At 39.9% G+C, this 25821-nt stretch overlaps 1 protein-coding gene across 2 annotated transcripts in view; it reads left to right on the top strand.

Annotated features, from left to right (window-relative positions):
- The window catches only part of LOC126248340 (isocitrate dehydrogenase [NAD] subunit gamma, mitochondrial), a 133846-nt gene extending 115441 nt beyond the window's left edge, over positions 1–18405 (top strand). Inside the window, exons 10-11 of one of the 2 annotated variants that reach the window (XM_049949240.1) lie at positions 8036–8071; positions 15717–18405. In XM_049949240.1, coding sequence (XP_049805197.1) covers positions 8036–8069 — 34 coding nt within the window. In that variant the 3' untranslated portion in view covers positions 8070–8071; positions 15717–18405. Of the gene's footprint in view, positions 1–7539; positions 7985–8035; positions 8072–15716 lie in introns of those variants that run through there. The other variant, XM_049949241.1, reaches the window with a different exon arrangement.
- The last annotated feature ends 7416 nt before the right edge of the window (positions 18406–25821 follow it).

Genomic DNA, 25821 nt, shown 5'->3' with positions numbered 1-25821 from the left:
CATCTCTCAAAGCTACCCATTCTTCTTCTACTGTATTTCTTTCCCCCATTCCTGTCAATTGTTCCCTTATGCTCTCCCTGAAACTCTCTACAACCTCTGGTTCTTTCAGTTTATCCAGGTCCCATCTCCTTAAACTCCCGCCTTTTTGCAGTTCCTTCAGTTTTAATCTACAGGTCATAACCAATAGATTGTGGTCAGAGTCCACATCTGCCCCTGGAAATGTCTTACAATTTAAAACCTGGTTCCTAAATCTCTGTCTTACCATTATATAATCTATCTGAAACCTTTTAGTATCTCCAGGGTTCTTCCATGTATACAACCTTCTTTCATGACTCTTGAACCAAGTGTTAGCTATGATTAAGTTATTCTCTGTGCAAAATTCTACAAGGCGGCTTCCTCTTCCATTTCTTATTCCCAATCCATATTCACCTACTACGTTTCCTTCTCTTCCTTTTCCTACTGTCGAATTCCAGTCACCCATGACTATTAAATTTTCATCTCCCTTCACTACCTGAATAATTTCTTTTATCTCATCATACATTTCATCAACTTCTTCATCATTTGCAGAGCTAGTTGGCATATAAACTTGTACTACTGTAGTAGGCGTGGGCTTCGTGTCTATCTTGGCCACAATAAGGCGTTCACTATGCTGTTTATAGTAGCTTACCCACACTCCTATTTTTTTATTCATTATTAAACCTACTCCTGCATTACCCCTATTTAATTTTGTATTTATAACCCTGTATTCACCTGACCAAAAGTCTTGTTCCTCCTACCACCGAACTTCACTAATTCCCACTATATCTAACTTTAACCTATCCATTTCCCTTTTTAAATTTTCTAACCTACCTGCCTGATTAAGGGATCTGACATTCCACACTCCGATCCTTAGAATGCCAGTTTTCTTTCTCCTGATAACGATGTCCTCTTGAGTAGTCCCCGCCCGGAGATCCAAATGGGGGACTATTTTACCTCCGGAATATTTTACCCAAGAGGACGCCATCATCATTTAACCATACAGTAAAGCTGCATGCCCTCGGGAAAAATGACGGCTGTAGTTTCCCCTTGCTTTCAGCCGTTCGCAGTACCAGAACAGCAAGGCCTCTTTGGTTACTGTTACAAGGCCAGATCAGTCAATCATCCAGACTGTTGCCCCTGCAACTATTGAAAAGGCTGCTGCCTCCCTTCAGGAACCACACGTTTGTCTGACCTCTCAACAGATACCCCTCCATTGTGGTTGCACCTACGGTACAGCTATCTGTATCATTGAGGCACACAAGCCTCCCCACCAACGGCAAGGTCCATGGTTCATGGGGGGGGGGGGGGGGATATTCATACTATGTACTCTAATTTTTTTTATTTAAAAAAGGCATTTAACTTCATACAATAGGGCACCACCTAAACTGCTTGTGATGTAAAACTGATGCCGCATGTCGTTAGTCATGTTCCTCTCCACAAGGCAAAAATCTGACATGCCAGATTCTTCATTTGCTGCTTCGCAGTGTAGTGTGAATGTGGAATTCCACACTCTGATGTCACCACCTCCTCATCCATGTACATTTTCAGGTGTTGTGACAGGCCCGCTGAAGACTGACTTTTGTTCTATTATATTGTTGGTGTTTAAATTCTCTTCTGTCTTAGTTCTAGGAGGGTTTGTGTTTTAGCCAGGATGTTTTATATTGGAAAAATTACAATTTTTAGCATCCTTTTCTGTAGTGAGGGCAGATACATTAGTCCACAGTCTTACTTCATTTCCCTATAAATGAAATAAATTTGGTATACAGTGTATGTATTAAACATTTTTGTAGATAATTGTAGGAATGGAGTCCTCTTTTCTGTAGGCTGCTTTACCCAGATATGTGCTATAACCTGTGGCTCTACAATATTTATATTTCTTTCAATTGTATGGGTAATTGTAGGTTCCATATTTTGATGTCACCTAGATACATGGATGTGGCTGACTGGGTTTGGGGCACACCCAAAAACCACCAGCAACATGTTGTCAGAATTTAAATGGTGGTTGATGGTTGGGTTACTTTAATATTGTTTCTTATTTTGTCACCATTCAGCATCAACTTTTTTTGTTTTGTTTGGTATAATAACCCAAACAAAACACTATCAACAAACATAACAACATGTAAGTACCCCTTTGCCCCCACCCCAAAAAAACAAAAAGACAGCTGAACTATTTAGCAGTCACACTGTCGCGCCATGGGCCAACATGCCAGCAGCAAAATCTCTAAATTTGACAGCATGTCAGCAGCTTGTATGTCACTTTCACTGCATATTTTATCAAGCAGCTTCTCGTGTGGCCTGATGTGACTGAATGGATTCAGTTTCAGGCCTTTCTGCCATAGAAAAATCTGAGCTAGTCACTGGAAATTAATAGGCAACAGTTCTAACTAGATCAAATTGGTTGGATGTGTACCTTAATGATTAAAGTCAATTATGACAGTGATGGTGCAGCACAGAACCTGCAAGTTGGCCTCCACTTCAAGAAGAGCAGCCTAAAGCACTAAATGTACATCGGAGACTTAGAGAATAGTCAGTAGGTTAAAAGCCGGTGTAGTGCCAGTGAAGACCTCCCCAGAAAGATGGGGCCTTATCAACAAAGACATTATTTGTGAATACAATGTCCTTGTTTATTAACAAATAAAATCATGTTCAAAACTTCAGGATGGGTGCAAATAATTCTGGTTGTAATTGATTATAGTTACTAAAGAATCGTAGATTATTAGTAATACTATACATTCTAGATTTGTCAGGTTATATATCAGTCTTTACAAATTGTCTGTTAATTTAAATAATTCAAGGTCTAATTGTAGCAAAAATTTCTATGGTTATCTCATTACAAGCAACCCTAAATAAGTGAGAGGGGGAAACTATCTTGGGGTAGGGAATGCTTGAGCCTAATGTGGGGTGGTGTGGCTTTGGATCTGTCAGTATGTGTGGTGGTTTAACAGTGTAACAAATTCATCCTTAAGCTATACTGAAAGAAAAGGGCAGCTAAAATTTGCAAGCTACAACCACAAAGAGAGCCCTATTTGATAAATAGAGTTAATTAAAATTACAGAAAAAAAACTGTTACAAAAATGCAAGGATTATTTTAAAAATCCTCATCACTTCCAATCTTCATCAAACAGTGGACAGACTTAAATAGAAAAGTTGTCCAAAAACTGGTTGACAATTCAGATAAAAACATAATGCTAAACAAAAGAAGATAAACAAGACTGAGCATACCAGAATGGTCCTAGTACTAAGTGTCATTCATGTTGAGGACTGCCACCATTGCAGTACTGTGTGTTGCGCAGTAAGTGAAATCAAAACTCTTTGAAGAAAGAAATCGATATGCAGAGCAGTGGTCTGGTTAGTTGGGCTTCAGGTAAGGCTATTAAAGAGCTATGAAGTGAACCAATGTGGTTCAGGCAGTGGTTTCATATTCATAAGTATGAGGACTAAGATAAATATTCAGCCTTCCAGGTAAAGAGTCCCTCCAGCTCGAGTAATGATCGATCTGTAATGAACTTGATTTTGATCAAAGACAAAGTCATAAGTACATATCCTCAGAACAGGGAAGGAAGACAGTTTACATCCAGAAAGTGGAATTTGTAACAGTCATTCATAATCATCAAAAGTGGAGATAAACAGTAAAACAAATTCCTTGTGCAAAGTAAAGCAATGTAAAGCTCTAAGAGACCAACTTAAAATTTCTCACATTGATTTTAATGTTCATTTACCACCAAACAACATTGATAAATAGGTAGATATGTAGAGAGAATCATTAATACTGGGATGGGATCTGAAGGGCCCATTAACAAAGGTGTTACAGTAGATTGATAAACCAAATAAATTCCCAGGAGTTAATCTGAAAGCTTTAATAAGTAGACTGTCCAGTTATCAAGATTCAATAACAATAATAAAACTTAATTATGAAAAGTAACTGCAAATTATGTTTGTAATAAATATACATAAGAAATGTAAATGATTCTCATTCAAATGATCAGAAGACATGGAAACATATTAGGTCATCCAATTCATTCTTCTTTTTTCTTTTCACTCGGAAAACAGCTACACTACATGTTTAAGGAAGGAAAGGAGGTCATCCTCCACTAGTTTCTATACTTTTGCAGCATTCCAGCATCATCTATAATTGACTGGGTCATTCAGTTCAAATGTGAGAGGAAGGCAAGGGCATACTATCCCTAGCAGGGGAGTAGTAAAGCACTGTGGTGTTTAAACCAACCTTCAGGGTGAGGGTAGCTTCACATAGAGCCCAATAATTATGTGTAGTTGGTTCTTGTATGCTTTAAATAGTTACATTAAAATGACAGTATGATTGCTCTCTTCATGTTCATGACTATGAGCAGAACTCTCCAATTTGTGATGTACACAGATTGAATGTGCAGATGAACCTTAAACCTCTCTCAAAAAGACATCAAGTAGTTTTAAATTCTGAAACTGTTTTAACAAGACTCCACTTGACAGTAAAATAATTGTGTACATTATTGTGGGTACACACTCTCTCTCTCTCTCTCTCTCTCTCTCTCTCTCTCTCTCTCTCTCTCTCTCTCTTTGTCAAGCATAGAAAGTGGCATTTTCAATTTTTGCTTTATAATTTTATTAGGACACAACTAAGTTTAGCTTTCTATACCATTCTCAAGTGATTTTGTGTACAAAATATATTCTATTACCTCAATGAATAGAAATGTAAACTTATTTAAAATCCATTTACCTGCAGTAGAAAATTATGCCTTACATATTGAAATGACAGCGTCCTTAAATTTGTCTTTTGTAGTCATGTTGGTTCACAAAAACTGTCTTGTTGGTTTGGTAGCTTGACATTTACAGTGGTATTATGTTGATCAAAGAGTAAAGTTTAACATGGAATAAATGGAGTAATAATTTCATATAATATGACTGTGTGTGTGTGTGTGTGTGTGTGTGTGTGTGTGTGTGTGTGTGTGTGTGTGTTTGAGGAAGGTTAAAAATACTAAATGACAAGATAGTATGGGAAATAAAATAAAATGAAAATAAAAAATAAGTGTTAAAATATATTCCAGTCGGCCATCGTGTCTTCTATTTCTTGCATTAAATGCTCTCCAGTCTTCTTGACAATGGGTAATTTCGTTACGAATAAAATATTGTTCACAAGAGACCAATGTGTGTGTAATGTGCTGTAAGTGTGATGTAGTGCACCTGACTCTGTGAATTAATCCACATATCGACTGTCACAGTGCACTTCTTAGTAATTACTTCCATATTAAAATGTGGCACCACACCATTTCATATTGTCAGCCTATTCACTGACATGGTTACTTGCAGTAGAGGCTTATTGCATTAAATTTGTAGTACTGATTTTCCATAATGTGCAGTTACATCTGTTAATTGTTGGCCTACTCTTTGGAATTTTCACCCAAAACAGGATTAAAAGGTCCCATCTCTAGCACACCCTGAAACACACATTGCAGCAGTACTATTTTCATTACTACAGGTATCTCAGAAGGACCTGTCAGTGGGATCTTGTAAAACAATTTTTTTCTTAAATGGAATTGTTCACAACTGGAAACATAACACTGTTGAACAGTTTATGCATGATAAGTTAACAGTGGACTTGGTGTTTTCATCTACAGTCAGTGTAAATTTATTCCAGACATCACGTTTTAGACTCTACCATTTCATCATTGTTTACACATTGCTGTCAGTCTTACTTGTTCCTGCACCTGCTACCAAACACTGCAGGTCTCTCTCTCTCTCTCTCTCTCTCTCTCTCTCTCTCTCTCTCTCTCTCTCTCTCTCTCTCACACACACACACACACACACGAAAGAGAGAGAGAGAGAGAGAGAGAGAGAGAGAGAGAGAGTCTTGTCTGATTTCTACCACATATGAAACCTGACTGGCAGTTTCTTAGTCGTGCTTTCTGCAATAATTCACTTATTTCACGTGTTGATGTTTCTTATTGAAGTTTATGCAGATCTGCTTACTTTTTGTAAAATATACTAATTGCCTACTCTCGTGGTATTGCCATTTACTGTAATGAAGCTTCACGGTACTTTGACGAAACTTTGTTGTTTATATGTTTCTCCTGCGATATTGCTGATGCTCTTGATTTCACAATAGTGTAAGCACAGTGATCTATATTGACATTGGGCAATAACAATTACACAGTCCCAGGCAAAAACTGTCCTTTTTTAAGTTTGAAAATGTTCTTGTAAGGGAAATGCATGACCTCAAATGCTCGAAATCACACAAAAATATGCTTAAAATATAAATGATTCATCCCAGAAACAGTAATATAAATTAGTATGCAAAACTGTGTGTTTTTCCGTGAGACATATTAGAATGATCATCTGTTCAAGGTCTAAGAGAGGAGCTTTGGTAATGTGAAGAAACAGATACCAATGTAATAGGAGCAAAACCACACTGAATACAACAAACTATTGTCAGCCCATTGATGTCTATTTCCTTAGGCGACACAAGTTCTGCATGAGAAGGATTGTTGATATTGCAAAACCACAGTGAGAAAAACTGCAAGTTAAGTCACACAATCATCATTTCATCATCAGTCTTCACTGTGTTCTCTAGAATAAACCTTCCACACCAAAGTAAAAGCCTATGTTATAATATGCATGGCAAAAGGCAGGTCATAACATTGACATACCAATATCATAATATCTAAAACACAGTTTGATTGGCATTTGATATTGGACTGCATGAATGCAGAAATGATGTTGAAGTGAAAAAGCATCTTCAGTCAGATGTCCCTATTTTTCTGACTGAAATCCCACACCTGCACTTTGAAGACAGTATAACTGTACAGCAGTATTAAGTCAGTGGGAAAGTTCATTCTTCAAATAGCATAATTATATTAAGCAGAGGGAAATATAACAGTAAATCACAACATTAAAATATATGTATTTTTTGTCCTATTATACTGATATTTTGTTTCTTCCTCTTACCAAAGTTCCTGCCTTAAAACCTTGAATAGGTGATCCTTCAAAAGTATTTCATGATAAGACATGCAGTTTTGCATGCAAATGGCTTATACTGCTGTTTTTGTGAGCAATTTATGTTCTAAACAAATTTTTGCATGGTTCTGAGTATTTGAGGTCATGCACTTCTGTTGTCAGGAAGATGTTATCAAATTTTACCTTGTTTTGCATGAAAACAAGTGGTTAGATTTTTTTCTTCTCTTTTCCCAGTAGATTGCTTGTTCGTTGCTTTAACAGTTATGGCTTGCATAGGGTGCTGGAATAAACCTAAAGCCCTTAATTCTGTAACTCTTCTTAACTGCACTAACTTTAAATGAAAGGTAGATTGTGTGCCGAATTCAATAAGATTAAAATTGCATGCCATTAATGGAAAAATACAAAGTTAGCTCATTTGTCACAGCAATGACCTAAGCTCAACATGGAGTTCAATCTTTCTGTGACGTATTATTGTAGTTGATAAATTTATTTTAAAATTTACAGATAGCTTTATCAGGCACATCTATTTTTCTTGTATTTTGATGTTAAAGGAATTATTTTTCTTTTTTTCAGATTTCGTGACCTGCTTTCTTTTAAATCTGTCTATGTAGTGTATTGTTGACCTCATCCAGAATTCTTCTGTAGTGAGGAGTTCTTAGTAAGCTTAATCTTGCTCTTATACTTGTGTGCTTGCTTTGATATTATTTTGCTGGTAAAAATGTTTAAGTGCAGTATTTGACTTGTAGTCCTGTTGAAAGAACTTGTGGTATTATTCTAGTCATTATACTCAATATTTATTTCCAGATGTTATGAAATTATTTTTAAGAATGGATGAAGTTTTCTCAAAGGACTGCTACATATTATTTGAGGAGTTCATGACTCCAAATTGTACGGAAATTTGTATTTGATGTACCATGTTCTTGTAGAAATTGAATAATAATGTATAATAAGTATTGTATTATTTTCACTTTGGTCCTTGTCCTCCAAATTAAATGTATTTTGTGTACCATGTTCAGAAGTCATTTAGCACTTGTTCATTATATTTTGTCTTCCGTGTTTTTCTCTGCAGGATAAAACCAGGATCAGTGAGGGTTTCTGCTTAGAGGTAAGCAAATGTTATATGTATTTATATATGTGTGTGTTGGGGAAAATTTGAATATCTGAATGTTTTTTGTAATTATCAGTAGGAACTATTTCAATTTCATTAGTCACAAAAAATAGTGAAATATCAGTATCTAAACTAGTACAAGATTAAACACATTTGGATGAGGGAGACAAAGGGAAAGTCATTTAATAGTGTGATATTGTTACCATCTTAGGTGTCTTGAATAGCAATGCTTTAATATCCCTGTGGAGCCTGCCGGTGTGGCCGAGCGGTTCTAGGCGCTTCAGTCTGGAACCGCGTGACTGCTGTGGTCGTAGGTTTGAATCCTGCCTTGGGCATGGATTTGTGTGATGTCCCTAGGTTAGTTAGGTTTAAGTAGTTCTAAGTTGTAGGGGACTGATGACCTCAGATGTTAAGTCATATAGTGCTCAGAGCCATTTGAACCATTAATACCCCTGTCATCCTTTTGAGTGTTTGTAGGGTCACTCTTCAGTTTACAGATGTTTTGCTTCATTTCTACTGTTGAATAATGGTATGTGAATACAACTGTATAGTTGAAGTATATTTAAATAGTGTAAGAAGTGGAATTAAATTGAATATCAACTGAAGAACATATATTTTGTTTGCTACAAATACTTGAAAAATATTTGGAATCAGCCCCTTCACTTTTTGCAGACAGAGAAAAAGCCTATGATAATATCCACCATGCAGTTTGTGGAAGGCTTAAAATCAATTAATATTAATCCTACCATAATTAAAGCAATCCAGAACCTGTATGAAAACTACAGCAAGAATAAAAATACAAAGAGTTACTCCCCCTCCTCCTCCTTCCATAAGAGGACACCAGTCTCTTACTAGGGTAGTCAGGTGGTGGGTCTGCCACTTTGTTTCCTGACCTACTTGATCTTTCTGTTGGGGTTTTCTCCCTGTGCCAAAAAGTCCAGTTGAGATGTAAGCCAACAACTGGATGCCAAGAACTCAACTTTCACTCTCTCCCATCTGCTACACTCCTAATGAGAGAGTGCTTTACCTAGGGGCTATATGGTTTTCACCTTCATGGATGTGGGAATAGGATTTGCTAGCAGAGCTATGAAGCAATCGCAGAGCCATTGCCCAAAGTTTTAGTGTCATAGGAATGGAAAGTAGCAAGAATTATAACTGTATACAAGGAAGGAGATAAAAAAGAATGCTGAAATTACAGGGCTCTATCCATTTTAAGTGCTGCTTGTAAAGCTTATTCCTGTATCATTAAAAGGAAACCCTAGCCAATAGCAGAAACATATTTACGAGAGGGCAATTTGTCTTTTGTAAAGGCAGGTCCTGTGGAGATGCAACATTTGTTTCAAAACAGTTGTTAGAAAAGAGAGGAGAATTCAACAGACCACTATTTATGCTCTTCCTAGACTATGATAAGACCTTTCATATGGTAGGTAGGATGACATGGGAAATATTCGCTGACTACAAGGTACCGCCAAATTTGTTGAATTCCATTAAATCATTATAACACCAAAATTAGTATAAATGAAGAGTTATTAACTGTAAACCAGGAACTAAAACAAGGGTGTCATCTCTCACCAATCCTTTTCTATGTATACAGAGTGATTAACAGGTATCTGCGCACTCATTATGGGTGTAATGTATGCATCAAAATTAGAGTAAAATCTTAAATAAAGATTTGTCTGAAATTGCTTTATTACTGAGATATGCAGTAGAGTAGGGATCACAAGTGCAACACAAATGACACAAAGGTAATTCTTCTCTGAAAGCAATGACATGAAGGGACCAAAATGATTTCTGTGTAGATGAAGACAGTGACCTGCTTGACATCTTGCTATTATCAGAATCTTGCAGACTCCATTCATCTCGTTCTGCACTGTTGCCAGCCATTTTCAATTCACTGCTGTAGTTGTGCTACATTCTTGACTACAACACCATAAAAAAGTTCCCTGAGATGGCCACAAAGGTACAAGTCCAGGGGGGCTAAGATCTGGAGATCTGGCAGGCCAGACAGCTGATCCTACACGACATCCAGTTATTGGATAAGAAACCTGAGGTGCTCTCTTGGCTCCCAACTGAAATCTCCAGGGACACCATCGTGCATAAACCATGATGATGTTGGTTTGTGTAGTAAATGGGACATCATGAAGCAAGCCACCTAATTCATTTTCCAAAAACTGTCAATACACTCTGCAAGTCGGTCACTGTAAAATAACATGTGGTCCGCGTAACTGGTTGTTTACTATGCCAAACCAAAGGTTCACTGCAAAATGCTGTCTTGCATAAAGATTCTCATCCACCCACATGTGCATGTTATGAGTGTTCACAGTACCCACATGGATAAAGAGACTGTCATCCATAAACAGTACCCAATGACTAAACAGTGGATCAGCAGCATTGCGCTCATGTAACCACTCATTGAAATTCTGACATTTGGGTAGTGTGCAGGTGTTAGTTCCTATACCTTCCACAGGTGAGATGGGTGAAATTGCTGTCTGCGAAGCAAATGCCATACAGCTGATTGAGGAACCCCTACAGTGCCACCTTTACAGCAGGCACTTATGACCAGATCTTCATCTACCATTTCCAGGCTGTTCTCAACACTCGCTCCATCCAGTTGAGACCAACTTAACTGTGGCACACCACAAGTCCATATTCCCATAAATGCCTGTCCACAGCTGTGAAAGTCCTATGGTTTGGTACTCTTCTGTTTGGAAACATTTACATATGCCATCATCTTGTTGCTTGTGCATTGCCTTGTGCTGCACTATTATGGAGGGGCATATCTTCATATCACCTTTTAAGTATGCCATCATACTGTACACAATGTCCGCCCTGGTAGCTGAGTGGTCAGTGTGACAGACTGTCAATCCTAAGGGCCCTGGTTTGATTCCCAGCTTGGTCGGAGATTTTCTCCACTCAGGGACTGGGTGTTATGTTGTTGTCCTAATCATCATTATTTCATCCCCATCGATGCGCAAGTCGCCGCCGCGGTGTCAAATCGAAAGACTTGCACCTAGCGAACGGTCTACCTGAAGGGAGGCCCTAGTCACACGTCATTTACTGTACACAATGATGATTAGTCTGTGATCTAGTGACATAGTGACAGAATGAATTTACGTAGTACACTGGGTGCCACTACACTGAAGTGAAGTAAACAAAGGCATTTGTGTCAGAATCAACTGAGCAGTGTAGAGGGGTGTACAAAGCAACGTCAGTCGATACGCAGGTGAATATGACATGCCAAAAGCCTTTACTGGCCCATCGTGTAATGCCTACCTCAAATGATGTTATGCAAAACAACTCAGAAATAAATCAATTTCAGATGAACTTTATTTAACATTTTACTTTTGTTTTGATGCATACATTACACCCATGAAGTGTGTACAGCTACTTTTGAATTTCCCTGTATATATCAACAAGTTTCTAGAAGAATGGTATTCTGCATACCAACTTCTCCTAGCACACTGAAAGATCTTTACAAGAAAATGTATTTAAGTTGAATAACATTTTACAAACTTATCAAACAGTTATATCTGTAAATGAAACTAAAGTAATGGCAATCGAAGGGAAACACGCAAGAAGAGCAAAAATAGTGATAGACAACAAAATAATAGCACAGGTAAACTCACTTGCATATCTAAGTACAGGGATGTCATTGTACAAAACTAATTCAGATGTGGTTCAAAATATACAGAAATAAATATAAAAAATATAATATAAATAAATAAATATAAATGGTTTAAAATATATCTAAAAACAAAGATGATGTGACTTACCAAACGAAAGTGTTGGCAGGTCGATAGACACACAAACAACCACAAACATACACACAAAATTCTAGCTTTCGCAACCAATGGTTGCTTCGTCAGGAAAGAGGGAAGGAGAGTGAAAGACGAAAGGATGTGGGTTTTAAGGGAGAGGGTAAGGAGTCATTCCAATCCCGGGAGCTGAAAGACTTACCTTAGGGGGGAAAAAAGGACGGGTATACACTCGCGCGCGCACACACACATCCATCCACACATATACAGACACAAGCAGACATATTCAAAGGGGATCTCTGCCCAAACTCTTTGTCTTTGTAGGGATTTTGATATTTGCAGTGGACTGGCTCTGCAGTCTGCAAGCTCTCAGGAGGCACAAATGTTATATGTACTATATTTAATTGGCTTTTGGAGCGACATCATGTAGCAATATTGGGGGCTGCAAGTTACCGCGCTACCTACAGTGGCAGGAGCAGTATCCAGTGATTTCCAGAAAACTCCTGGCTCTTACTGCCAGCAAACAGAAAGTAGCCACAAAGGTGCAGTGCCTTTGATGAACAGTTTGCGTTGTTAGTGGGATGCGATTGGGCAGTCTGATGACACCTTTAGATGTTGCAGTACACCGTCAAGTGGCATGTGCTGCTTAAATCATTTAATTTTTTGAAAGTGATGATATTGTCACCCAATGTACTCTGACCTTTTTATCATAACCATGCAGTGCTCAGTGTACAAAATTACCTACATGCCACACATGTTGACCAGCTGTAGTTACTTAATGCTACGCGTGCAAAGCTGGGTTGGGTCACTAGGCTTCTTATCATTATACATTTTCAACACTTTATCCTTGACACATACGCACTACTTCGGAGATTTCTTTCATCTTAAGGGTCAGTTAATAATGATTTCATGTGAAAGAATTGTCATCAAAAAAGATTGCTTACCAGATAAGCAACCGTTTTAATGTATAGAAACTGCATAAATTTATAAATATAATTACGTGGAATACTTAGAACTTTGTTATTCAGTAATCCTTTGTGTAAGAGTGGGCATTTCAAATGTGTTCAGTTACAGTTGTGTAGTTGAAATGAAAAAGCATGTGAAGCCTATGGCTTTTGGGTTGTTATTGAGTAAATCTATTGTTGCAGTTAGATGTTAAGAAACAAGGTTTGGTGTTATGAAAAAGATGAAAGTTAGGGTGGTTTAAATTTATAAAATATTTAAGTTATAGCAATTAATCCTTACAAAATAACTTACAATTATGGCATAAAGTGATAGTAAAGAAATTAGATTATTTGCATTATCATTATAGACAATACTGTGCATACATTAGTGTTTTTGTTTATGTACTTCAAGTGAAAAAGTATAGCACTCCCAAATCTTAGGATTTTGAACATCTCTTACAGTGTAATCCATTTTTTCTATTTTTGGAAAGACAGCAAATAAGTAGAAGCAGATTGCTTCGTAGCATAAGCACAATCTTCTACAGTTCAACACACAGAAGGAAAGAGGTCTGATGAATACAAGCAAAAATTATGTACCTCATGAGCCATAGCTATCCCTTCCAGGGAAGCACCTACCATTTTGCAAGTCTTGGGCTGTAGCAGCTGTGTCAGTTACAAACAAGTGTGGAGCGTGTTTTCAAGTTTTTGGATAAGTGTAAATGTCTTTGAACTGATGATTGAATAGCTTTCATTCTTTCGGTTTAGTCAGCCAGTCAAAATGTATTCTATTATTCTATGCTTCTGTAAAGTTAACTACACACATCAAAAAAAGTTTTGCATCACATTGGTTCTGAGAGTTCTGGAACCTGTACAGATAATTGGAATAGAGGTCAACATAATCATCATTTCCGCCCTTTTTATTGCACATGAAAACCCCACATTGCATGTTGTACCACCATACAGTGAGACCTCCAGAGGTGGTGGTCCAGATTTCTGTACACACTGGTACCTTTAATACCCAGTAGTACGACCTCTTGCATTGATGCATGCCTGTATTTGTCGTGGCATACTATCCACAAGTTCATCAAGTCACTGTTGGTCCAGATTGTCCCACTCCTCAACAGCGATTAGGTGTAGATCCCTCATAGTGGTTGGTGGGTCACATTGTCCATAAACAGCCCTTTCCAATCTATCCCAGGACCGATGACCATCGCAGTCTGGTCCCTTTAATCCCCCAAACCAACCATCCAATCTATCCCAGGCATGTTCGATGGGGTTCATGTCTGGAGAACATGCTGGCCACTCTAGTTGAGCGATGTCATTATCCGGAAGGAAGTCATTCACAAGATGTGCACGATGTGCGAATTGTCACCCATGAAGACGAATGCCTCACCAATATGCTGCCAATATGGTTGTACTATCGGTCGGAGGATGGCATTCACGTATCGTAGAGCCATTACGGCGCCTTCCATGACCACCAGTGGGGTACGTCAGCCCCACATGATGCCACCACAAAACAGCAGGGAACCTCCACCTTGCTGCACTCACTGGACTGTGTGTTTAAGGTGTTCAGCCTGACTGGGTTGCTTCCAAACACTTCTCCAACGATTGTCTGATTGAAGCCATATGTGACACTCATCATTGAAGGGTACATAATGCCAATCCTGAGCAGTCCATTCGGCATGTTGTTGGGCCCATCTGTACCATGCTGCATGGTGTCGTGGTTGCAAAGATGTACATCACCGTAGACGTCAGGAGTGAAGTTGTGCGTCATGCAGCCTATTGCGCACAGTTCGAGTCATAACATGACGTCCTGTGTCTGCACGAAAAGCATTATTCAACATGGTGGTGTTGCTGTCAGGGTTCCTCCGAGCCATAATCAGTAGATAGCGGTCATCCGCTGCTGTGGTAGCCCTTGGGCGGACAGAGCGGGGCATGTCATCGACAGTTCCTGTCTCTCTGTATCTCCTTCATGTCCGAACAACATAGCTTTGGTTCCCTCCAAGAGACCTGAACACTTTCCTGGTTGAGAGCCCTTCCTGGCACAAAGTAACAACGTGGATGCGATTGAACCGTGGTATTGACTGTTTAGGCATGGTTGAACTACAGACAACATGAGCCATGTACCTCCTTCCTGGTGGAATGACTGGAACTGATCGGCTGTTGGACCCCCTCCGTGTAATATGCGCTGCTCATGCATGGTTGTTTACATCTTTGGGTGGGTTTAGTGGTATCTCTGAACAGTCAAAGGGACTGTGTCTGTGATACAATATCCACAGTCAATGGCTATCTTCAGGAGTTCTTGAAACTGTAGAGACGCAAAACTTTTTTTGATGTGTGTATTTCCTTATTTACACTATACTTTATCAGAAGATACAGTTTTACTTTCAGCTGTGCAGATTATTATTTGGTACTGCAAGGAAAAGGCTAACATTTACCTCATAAAAACGTAATGTACTTCACAAAGGTAGGGCACTGCACATGCTAAGACATTAAAGAGATTATGATGATGATGATGATCTGACCTTTATTTGTTAGGAATTGGCCTGATTATAGTGCTATTTTTCTTTACATTTATTCAGGTGCCAGTACTTTATTCTGTATGCATCTTCTGTGCGATCTGCTGTCTTTATTATCTCAGTGGACTTAATCATGTGCAATTACTATTAAATAATTTAAGGAGTTAAAATAATATGGTTACCTGACATTGTCATAACAACTCAGTGCTTTAATTATTCGTTACCATTTTTATACTCAGTGTAATAATTTATAATGTAGTAGAATTAGGTGGTAGTTAATGAAAGTAGTAAACTGGAAAAGGCTTATGTAACAATCCAATTTCATCAATCAAGGGTCTCCTTCCCTCATACCCCATACGAAATCATATTTATTCTTCTGTGAGTGCTTTTGTTTATTTCTAGAATTTATGCATATTTATTTCAGGTTCCTCAATACACTACCAAGATGATAACCTGGATGTTGACTTTGCAGTATTATTATTCTTTATGTCCTATTAACAGGTATAAATCTGTGATGAAATTGTTTTTAAAAATTTGCAATTAATATTATGTTTGGATTCGTTTAAATTGTTGAATGCAGTTACACAATATAAACCGTGGGTGGCTAAGAGCACCCAGTTTTTGAAATGGGAACAAGATTAGCGCAGTCTGAAAACTGACATTTCATTTCCTGTATCACATCAGCTATTTTCTGTCAAAATGAATATTTCTCCTAGTGGAGGGAACCTCGGCAGCAAAAGAATTAAGCAGACTGCAAATGTAAGAAAATGTAAACTAAGTCAAATGTCGTTCTTATTTCAATGACTGATGAACAGGTACTCATGTTTTAATCGTAAAGTAATATTTAATTTACTGTGATGTTCTGTTTGTGATACACTTGCACAGGTTATAATTAGTAATATGAGTTTCTGAGGGCACGACATCTTGTCCCCAACTGGTGTAACATTGACATGCTGATGGTGGTTCTGTTCTTACCAAATAGGGATTTTAATTTCCTTCATACACCATGGGAGCACTTGCATACAGGCCACTGAGTTGTCATTTTGCACAGTTAAAGAGTCTTCTATTTGAAAAATAATTGCTCAGAAGTTAATTTTGTTCTTCAGAGGAACAACAGAAATTGCCTCTAATGCTGCAATTCTAATTGTTATACCATATACACCAGGCAGGTATACATAGAAGTAAATGGTAGTTTTGAAACATAGATAACATTACAAAATAATTAGTCTTCAATTTTATTCAGATAGTTTACTTTGTAATTAAAATTGGTTATCATTTTGGAAAATGTGTAATGTTGAACACAGCAGATGGTTAGATTGTGGACTCTGTTACAAAATGAATAAAACATATTCCATGCACAGCAAATAATGACATGAATAAATAATGTAACTTAATTAGTACATTCAAATTAATGGGAAAAGGAGTATTTTTAGAAACTACCATGAGTAGAGTAAGAACTTTTGTATTTCGTCACTAAATCAGAAGAACTGCTTGTCAGCATAGTATTCCAGCTGCGTTACTTAGATTCATACTCACAGTTTACTGGTATTCATTTTTAAGGATGTTATTGGACCATTTATTCAGTGATCATATGCCTTCATTATTCATTGTTGTGATGTGAAGGTTTGTCGTACTAAGAAGTGGACTTGAACTTCGGTAAACTGCAGTTAACTGTTACTCAATTTGAGTAAGATGCCGAGAACGGGCTGCAGAAATTGTATCGTTCCAATTTGTACAACTCTACTGAGGTAGCACTTGAATTTTAGGGTACCTGAATTTTAGGAGCTGGAATTTTTGATAACATTCTACTACAGTCCTCATTATCCAGCCTGCTGTTTATTGGATATGGTGCATTGAAACACATTATTAGTATCTATTGAATGTGCAGCCATCGTTGTGTTCAAAGCTGTAATTCACAAAGACAGTGTCCCTTCTCAGCATGTTTGTCATGATCTTTGACAAACTGGCTTTGTGTGTCAAATTGTGAACAAATATACAAAATATATTTTATTTATTCCATTTACTACCAGTAGTAAAACAAATAAATAAGAAAACTTCATCAGTACAGCCAGTACTTAAAATAACAACCACACCTCAGGAAAGATGTAGAGATGCTGGGAATGCTGTCCTTTCGACTCATTATATCAAAACTAAATTGCTGTGTACTGTTTTATTGAATATCAAAGTTAGTTTCTCCACACTATAAAAGTACGTTTCTTTCTATGGTGTCATTTCAACCATGTGGAATATGATCACTTAGCAAGTGGCCTACACATTTATCCCAATCGTAAGTACTGATGTCCTGGTGACTTCTGGATCAGTCAAATGAAGTCCTCCATCAACAAAATATGCCCTCTCTTTGTCATTTTACACTTTTTTCTTTATATTCTTCTGCCTGCCTTCCAGAAACCTGTTTCTTGATACATTTATTTGTGTAACACAATGGATGTTGGCACTGAAGTCCTGCTGAATCTCAAGTCCTGTGTGTCACTTATTACTTATAGTGTCAGTGCTAATGACTTTCCTCTTCTATGTGGGAAGTGGAGGTTCAGAGTACATTCATTGTAATATATTGTCACAGAGGTGCTAAAAACGTAAGATAGTTGGCAGCTACCTCTGCATTTACATGTATTCATGTGTAATTGTCTCCTAATGGTTGTCACAGTGGAGGGTAAATGAGGCCGTATATCTTCAAAAACGGTTTGTGTGTGGTTATATATATATATTTCCATTGCTGAAGTAAGACTGCAAGAGTAAACAGAAAATATGTCTCTCTTGGTAACTGAATTATGCACATTTACCCAAACTTGCCACTATCTAGAAATAAAATTGGTCAAATAATAAAGAAATAAAGTTATTGATGCAAAATACCTAAATATTACCACATTTTTATTAAAAGAGTCTATGCAGTGCGTTTGTTGGTAAAGTGTTGATTATAGAATATGAGAATTGTAGGAACTGGAATAGGAAGGAATATAGTACGTTACTGTGTTAAAATATGTATGTTCTCTTATTTGTATCCTCCATAGGACTGCATCAATTAAGTATTTATATAAAAATGTGAGATGTATTGTATAGAGTTTCCAATTGCCAAATAAATTTTTTAACAAAGACTTTTGTAGTTATTTGCCTGTCTTTTACCATGAAGCTGAATTTACAATAAGTTGACATAAAGTTATACAAGATTGTTGTGAATGATTCATTTCAGTATTATAGAACTCCAAAGCCATCGACTGAATTTGCTCATTCAGATTTTAAGAAAAAAGAAAAAGAGACCCTCAGTACCTTCATTACCATGTTTGCCTTCATTGTCTGCAAGAAAGCAACAATAGCTCTATTTCAAGGGCTGTGGTCGAGAAAGGATAATCTAAGGCCGCTTAGGTGTAACCCAAAGTAATAAATCATTGCAATTTTGCAGGTTTCTCTTTTGAGCTTATTAAAGAAAATGTATTATTTCTGTTAGCAACACTGTATGAGCTCCAGGGATGCGCTGATAGAGATTTTGATGTTGCGAAGGTACCAGGCTGTCAGTGAAGAGAAACAGAGTTCAGCTCCACATCTGTTCAACCAGATTTATGTTTTAAATATGGTAAGGAAAGGTCTGGCTGAATGTAAATAATTTAGGAGTAAAGAGAACCCCTCTCAACGAGAGGAAATGTTGAGTAATTGACAGGCTCACAAAAAGAAAAAATGAAACTTTTGTTAGCTTTCAGACGAATCCCTTAATGAGTTAGAGCACCTCCTCCCCCCCCCCTCCCCCCTCCCTACACACACACACACCCACCCACACACACACACACACACACACACACACACACACACACCTGTGCAGCATCATTGTGGCAGCTCAACACACAAGACCAGGATTGCTGTTCAGCAATAGAGTGGACTGGAGTGAGGAGGGGCTGTGTGGGTCAAGGTAAGTAGAGGGAGAAATAGGCAGGAAAGGAGGAAGGGGATAGGGAGAGTTAACTTTCAGCTCTGAGGTAGGCACCTGGTGTGAGAGATAGGAATGCAGGATGGCGAAACAGCGGGTGCATGGTGTAAGGGTGCAGCACAGGCCTCAGAGCCAGTGAATTCCTGTGGTGCACAATGAAGGTGACTGACATAGAGCAGTGAATTGGGAGGGGAGACTGTTGGGTAGAGAGTGTGCGTCTAGTGGGTTAGTGAAGATTGAGACCAGGTGGTTTATGGGAGTGAACCATGTGTTTCAAGGATAACTCTCATCTGTGTAGTGCTGGAAAGGAGGTAAGGATCCAAATGGCACAGATAGTGAAACAGCCATTAAACTCCGTATGTTGTGCTCTACTGTGTGATCCATCACTTGGTGGTCAACTTGTTGTAGGCTACAGTGGCCATTTGGTTTGGTGGAAACTAGATGATGGTCATGCTGTGCAGCACTGGCATATGACATGGCGGCCTCTGATGGGATTGAATAAGTTTATGACAGAACTAGAGTAAGACACATTAGGTGGGTGAATTGGGCAGGTCTTGCACCTGTGTCTTCCATTGGAATATGACTCCTGTGGCAAGGGGTTGGGAATGGGAGTACAACAGAGATAGAACAGGATGTTGTATAGGTTGGTTCTGTGGTGGAATACCACTTCAGGGGGGATGGGAAGGGTCATGGGTAGCGTGTCCCTCATTTCTGGGTGTGATATAGTTGCAGTGCCAGTGGAGGACATAGTTAAGTTGCTCCAGTCTGAAGTGATGAGGAGGATGCTTATTTCAGCTGGTTCTTGGGGGGTGGTGGAAGAATTAGGAGTGTTTAAGGACTAGGCAGGGAAATCTGTTTGTGGGCCAGTTTAGGGTGGTAATGCCTGTCTACAAAGGGCTTTCTGTGACCGTATGTGTACTTAGGAACACTGCATGGGTGACCAGGCTAAAGAAGAGTGATTTTTGGTGTGGGAGGGATGACAGCTGTCAAAATGCAGTGGGCTTGGTATGAACAAAGGTATGGAAGGAGCCATCAGAGAGGTGGAGGTCAACATTCAGGAAGGTGGTAGATAAGGCTGAGGAGAACCAGGTTAAGAGGTGGAGAGATGTTGAGGTAGTGGAGTCAGGAGGATAGGTGTCTTTGCCATGGATTCAGATCATGAAGATATCATCAGTGAACCTGAACCAGACTAGGGATTGAGGTTTTGTGAGACTGGGAAGATTTCCTCTAAATGGCCTATAAACAGGTTGGCATAGGTGGGTTTCATGAAGGTGCTGGTGGCTGTGCCATGGATTTGTTTATATAACTTACCCCAAGTGAGAAGTAATTTTGTGTGAGGATGTAAGTGGTAATGGGTATAAGGCATTTGAGGTAATGGTTTTGGAGTCTGAAGGACATTGAGAGAGGTAGTGTACAACAGCAGCAGCAAAAACACTGGCATGAGGAATGTTGGTGTATAGAGAGGTGGCATCAACAGTTACATGTAGGGATCTAGGTGGTAATGGTATGGGGATAGTAGAATGCAATTGAAGGAAGTGGCTTGTAGTTTTGGTGAAAGAGGGTAGGCTACATGCAGTTGGTTGGAAGTGTTGATTGAAAAGAGCATATATATATATATATATATATATATATATATATATATATATATTTTTTTTTCCAGTGGGGACACAGTAACCATCTACAATGGGGCATCCACCATTGTTGGGTTTATGGATTTTTGGAAGCCTGTAAAATGTGGTGGTGTAGGGGGTCATTGGGGTAAGTAGGGAGATGGATTCAGGGGAGTGATTCCGGACTGGGCCTAAGGATCTGAGTGTGAATTTGGAGGTTATGTTAGACTCTTGGGATGGGATCACTATGGCAGAGCTTGTAGTCGAGAGTCATCACAGTGGACAGCAGCCTTCTGTCAGATGGTCACTGTGATTCATCACAACAGTGGTGGTGCCTTTGTCTCCAGGGAGGATGACTAAATCAGGTAGTAGCAAATGGCTGTTCTGTTAAGAGGTTTGTGTTGGGAGGATCCTGAAGAACAATGGTGAGGCCTGGTTGGTGAGGACTTCCTGGAAGGGGATCAGGGGGTTGTTACGTGGGATAGGGAAGATGCAAGGTTCAATATTGGGATTAGGTGGGCTTTGGTTGAAGTGTTTGGTAGCAAAGAACTGAGTGTTTGAATGGAGAAGTCCATAAAATAAGAGTGTTACCGTATTAATGCAGCTTTTATTTCATGTAATCCATTATTTGCCAGAAGATGCAGTTAGTAGTAAAAGAGCGCTTTGTAGGTGATTATGAAAGCAATATGACGACTTTTCCTGAGTTGAATATTTCAAACGTGTTGAAGTCAGCTTGGATTACTCTCTCTCTCTCTCTCTCTCTCTCTCTCTCTCTCTCTCTGTGTGTGTGTGTGTGTGTGTGTGTGTGTGTGTGTGTGTGTGGTGGCTGCACACGCGGGCGTCCATGCTTGCGTGTGCGCGCGCGGGCGTGCTTGCGAGCGCATGTGTGTGCTCGCGCATGTGTGTGGTGACGCGTGTGTGCGTAGGGTCTTTAAGCACACAACTTAACTGAGTGAACTGAAGGCATGAGAATTGCGTGGGGAGAGAGCAGGACAATAGGACAGGTGCTTGAGTGCATCCCACTTGAGTTGGCATAACTTCTGATCTTTCCCAGACTTCAACCGGCATCATGTATCGAATCGTGACCAGCACAGAACTTGGCTCACCATTCCGCAATAGTGATTTTTGACAGAAATGCTGCTCCATACACAGTCTTCATTCTCCAGTGGATGTCTATCTGTGTTTTTCCTTTGGCAGCCAACAAAAGTATAACAACACACTGGTGCAGTTTGGATGCATTTGGCAATAAAATCGCCATAGTTCATGCTTCCACATTTACTGCAATGCACATTGGGAAGGGAAGAATGCCATACTAATCTTTTGCCTATATGTCTGTGATTATATATCTGCATTGGTGTAGTGCTGCGTTGCATGTAGGCTGCAGCAATGCTTTCAAATGGAAACCCTCTTGTATATTTTTTACAAAACTTTTAAGCAAAATACTCTCCTCCATTATATTGCAGTTTCCCTTGGAAATGCTAGAAACTGGCAAAATTTGAAAACCTTAGAAGATAACATAGGCAGAGGAAAAGGTGGTAGTTTAGGGTAGATAGAAAACTGTTATGGCTCAAGCTAAGGCAAAGACTCATTGCCGTAACCTGCTGATGCAGCATTATGCAATGCTGCCCACCTAGGAGCTGTAGCATGACTGTTAGTCAATGACCAGTGATGTTATTGTAAAATGGGACACTTCGGCAATGTTATGGCATCCAGCATACATAACAGCTGCAGCAACCACTCAAGCAAAGTCATCCTGGTGCATACAAATACTGGCCATCTGCCCAGGCTGGGGATTGAATCACCTTGTGTTGTAGGGTAAGCTCCTGCTGTGAGGTGGCCTTCACACAGTTATAATTCTGAGATGACCAACTGCATGGGAGTAAAGTCACAGTGCCAATGGACTGGGGGTCGAATTGAGACCCTCTCAACCACCAAGCCAATGGGTGTCTGACAATGCCTGATGCTGCCAGTCAGATACTGAGGCTTTGGGTTCACATCCCAGATGTTGATAGTTCCGTCAGTCCCGACATCTGCTGCAGGGTGCCAGTAAACCCTGCTATTGGCATAGGCGTCCCCCCCAGGGGGTCCCATCTGTTGAGTATATGCATGGCACCATGGGTCCACAGACCTTGACATGTTACCTCCATTTCTGTGCTGCAAGTCATTCCTTCTACTATTTTTTTTTCTCTCCATTCTGCATTTCCATGGATAATCTTCTTGGTTCTCATTGTGCTTGGATCTGGTTTACGATTTTGGACAATCATTTACTTCCCTTCTATTATTCTGCAACTTTTCATCCTTTGGTTTGACTTGCTACTCCTTTTCGATATTTTATAGATATGTGGATCATGCAGTGGAGGTTAGCCTGTGCAGGAGAGGTACTATGCCCAAAACCTGGCATGGTAGCCATTTCACAGTGGGGGGAGGGTGTAATGGTAGTAGTAAAGTACCTGCCCACTGACCACACAGGGATTGCACTGTTGGTGCCTGAGATGGAAACTCTCCAAGCTAACCAATGAGTATGTGCCCATCATGGCTGGAACATGGGGTCTTCAGGCAAAAGTTTACTGGCCAGGTGACTGTTGCTGTGGCTGGGTGGCGCCCATGGGGGAGCCCCCATTTGGAGTGGAAAGTACCATCGCAGAAGATCCACACATGAAGCAAATTAAACCATCTTCCACATGTGGCCTAAAGGTTGCAGCAGTTTGTTGAGATGGGAAAGCTTATTTTCATGCAGAGAGATAAGTATGCACATCATTTCCTTCACTGGCTACGCAATGGGCAGAGGGACAAGCCAGATGTCAAGAAGTGAAACATTTCATCCAGTACTTGGTATGCACTCGGAATGAGGGGGATACTTTTACTGCAACAAAACCATTTTTTTATGTCAAAAACATTGAAGAAAATTTTGGTGAATCTGTGAGAAAAATGCAAAATGGTTCGCTATTAATTAAAACTTATTTGCTGCCCAGTTTGGAGCTCTTAAGGCATATGATCGTCCAAGTGATGTACCTATGACCATTGCCCCGTACAGAACTTTGAGACTGTTCCAAGGACTCATTATCCACAGAGATCTTGTGCTCCAAACAGATAAGGAGCTCTGGACTAATTTCCAGTAGTGAGGTGTACATTTTATCAGGCATGCACAAAAAGGGTCTTAGGATAATCACATGGATACGGGCCTCTTTAGCTTATCCTTCGAAAGGAATGTCCTCTCAGGGAAAGTGGGGAAAAATTAAGGTCATGGTGTACAGGTGCGATATGAAACTGTATGTCCTACTGCCTATGAGGTGGTTCAGATATTTATGATTTGGGCTTATGTCACCCTATTGCATGGCGGACCCAAAGTGAGCCAACTATGGATGACAGAGTAGTACTTGTGAACATCCACCTTTGTGTGTCATTTGTGGGAACACTACCCTCCACATTCACCAGTTTTCAAAAAAGAACAGAAGATCTTGGAGTACAACTCTGTTGATTGCCTGTCATATACTGGAAGAGATATGAATGCTTACATCCTGTGGATATGATGATCAATTATGCTAACATCAAGACCATCACCACCTCTAACTCAGCCTTCCTCCAACCAGATGTCCCACCACCTTCTTCTCCTGTGGTTCCTGCAGTACCTACTTCAGGAACCACTTCCCACACCCGGCTAGGAAGCTTTCTCCTTCTTCAGCATCTACGAGTGACAGCACTCTATTTTGAGATTGCTCTCCCTGGCAACCCCCGGACTTGGAGGCCCAACATCAAATAATGGATGAAGGAGCTACGGCCTGTGGGTACCAGGGCTGTTCGTTCTTCGTCTGTCCCTGCGCTCAATGTGGATAGCCCCCTTAAACAAACCTTGTGACAAAAGATGATGAAGAAGAAGAAAAAGAAGAATAATCTGGACAAGGCTCCTCTGGTACCCCCCCCCCCCCCTCCAAAGGTGCCAGATCCACCCATGCAGTCAGATTCGGAACTGATGTTTGTGGCTGTGGCTCCATCTCCACTTGTTACAGGCAGCGATCCTATGGCGTGAGCGGTCCTCCTGGCCCCTTCATGCCCAACCTGGCCGCCATTCACATAGTCATTCAGTGGAGCTACAATGGGTACTACTGTCACCTGCTGGAACTATCACACCTTTTTTCCTTTTTCTGTAGTTTGCATTGCTCTCCAAGACACACAAGTCAGTGATGATGACCATTCTCCAATGTTCTGTGGTTATCATGTGTTCTGTCAGAGCTGTGCAGGTCTTGAGAGGGCATCTGTTCTGTCAGAGCTGTGCAGGTCTTGAGAGGGCATTTGGAGGGGCATGTACCTGAGTTCATTCAAATGTTGTCAGTTAATGGCTTCTCCTTCATACCTTGTTGGAAGCAATGGTAGTGCTGGTGCAAATGACCTCAGCAATTACCATTTGCAACCTCCACTCACCTCCAGGCAGGCTACTTATGTTGAATTGACGACAGTAATCCAACTACTTGCCCCCTTTTCTTCTGCTTGGGGACTTCATCTCACACCATCCCCTGTGGGAGAGTACCACTTCATCTGGTAGGGGCCTTCTAATTGACCAGCTTCTCTCAGACCATGATACATGTCTCCTCAATGGTGGTTTTTCTACCCACTTCAGTGCTGCTCATGGCACCTTTCCAGCTGTCAATCTAACTTCCTCTTCTCCTAATCATGTGGCTTTGCTATATCTGCCACTACATGATGACCTTTGTGACAATGACCATTTTCTGGTGATCCTGTTGTTTCCTAACCACCGCCAGACCGCCCGACTACCGCATTTGGCACTTCTCAGAGCCAGCTGGCCTTTGTATGCCCCTGCTGTTACATTCGCTATCTCTCTGTCAGATTGTAATGATGAGGTTGTGTGAGGCATCTCAGATGTGATCATTCAAGTTGCTGGAACTGCTATTCCCCCTTCTACACACACCATACTGTCAGCCGGTGTCACTGTGGACCAAAGACATTGCAATAGCTGTTCATGACAG

The sequence above is a fragment of the Schistocerca nitens genome, chromosome 3 (genome assembly GCF_023898315.1).
Source record: "Schistocerca nitens isolate TAMUIC-IGC-003100 chromosome 3, iqSchNite1.1, whole genome shotgun sequence".
In the NCBI taxonomy this organism is placed as follows: Eukaryota; Metazoa; Arthropoda; class Insecta; order Orthoptera; family Acrididae; genus Schistocerca; species Schistocerca nitens.
The sequence above is the reverse complement of the archived record's forward strand: the minus strand, read 5'-3'. Positions and strand labels throughout refer to the sequence as shown.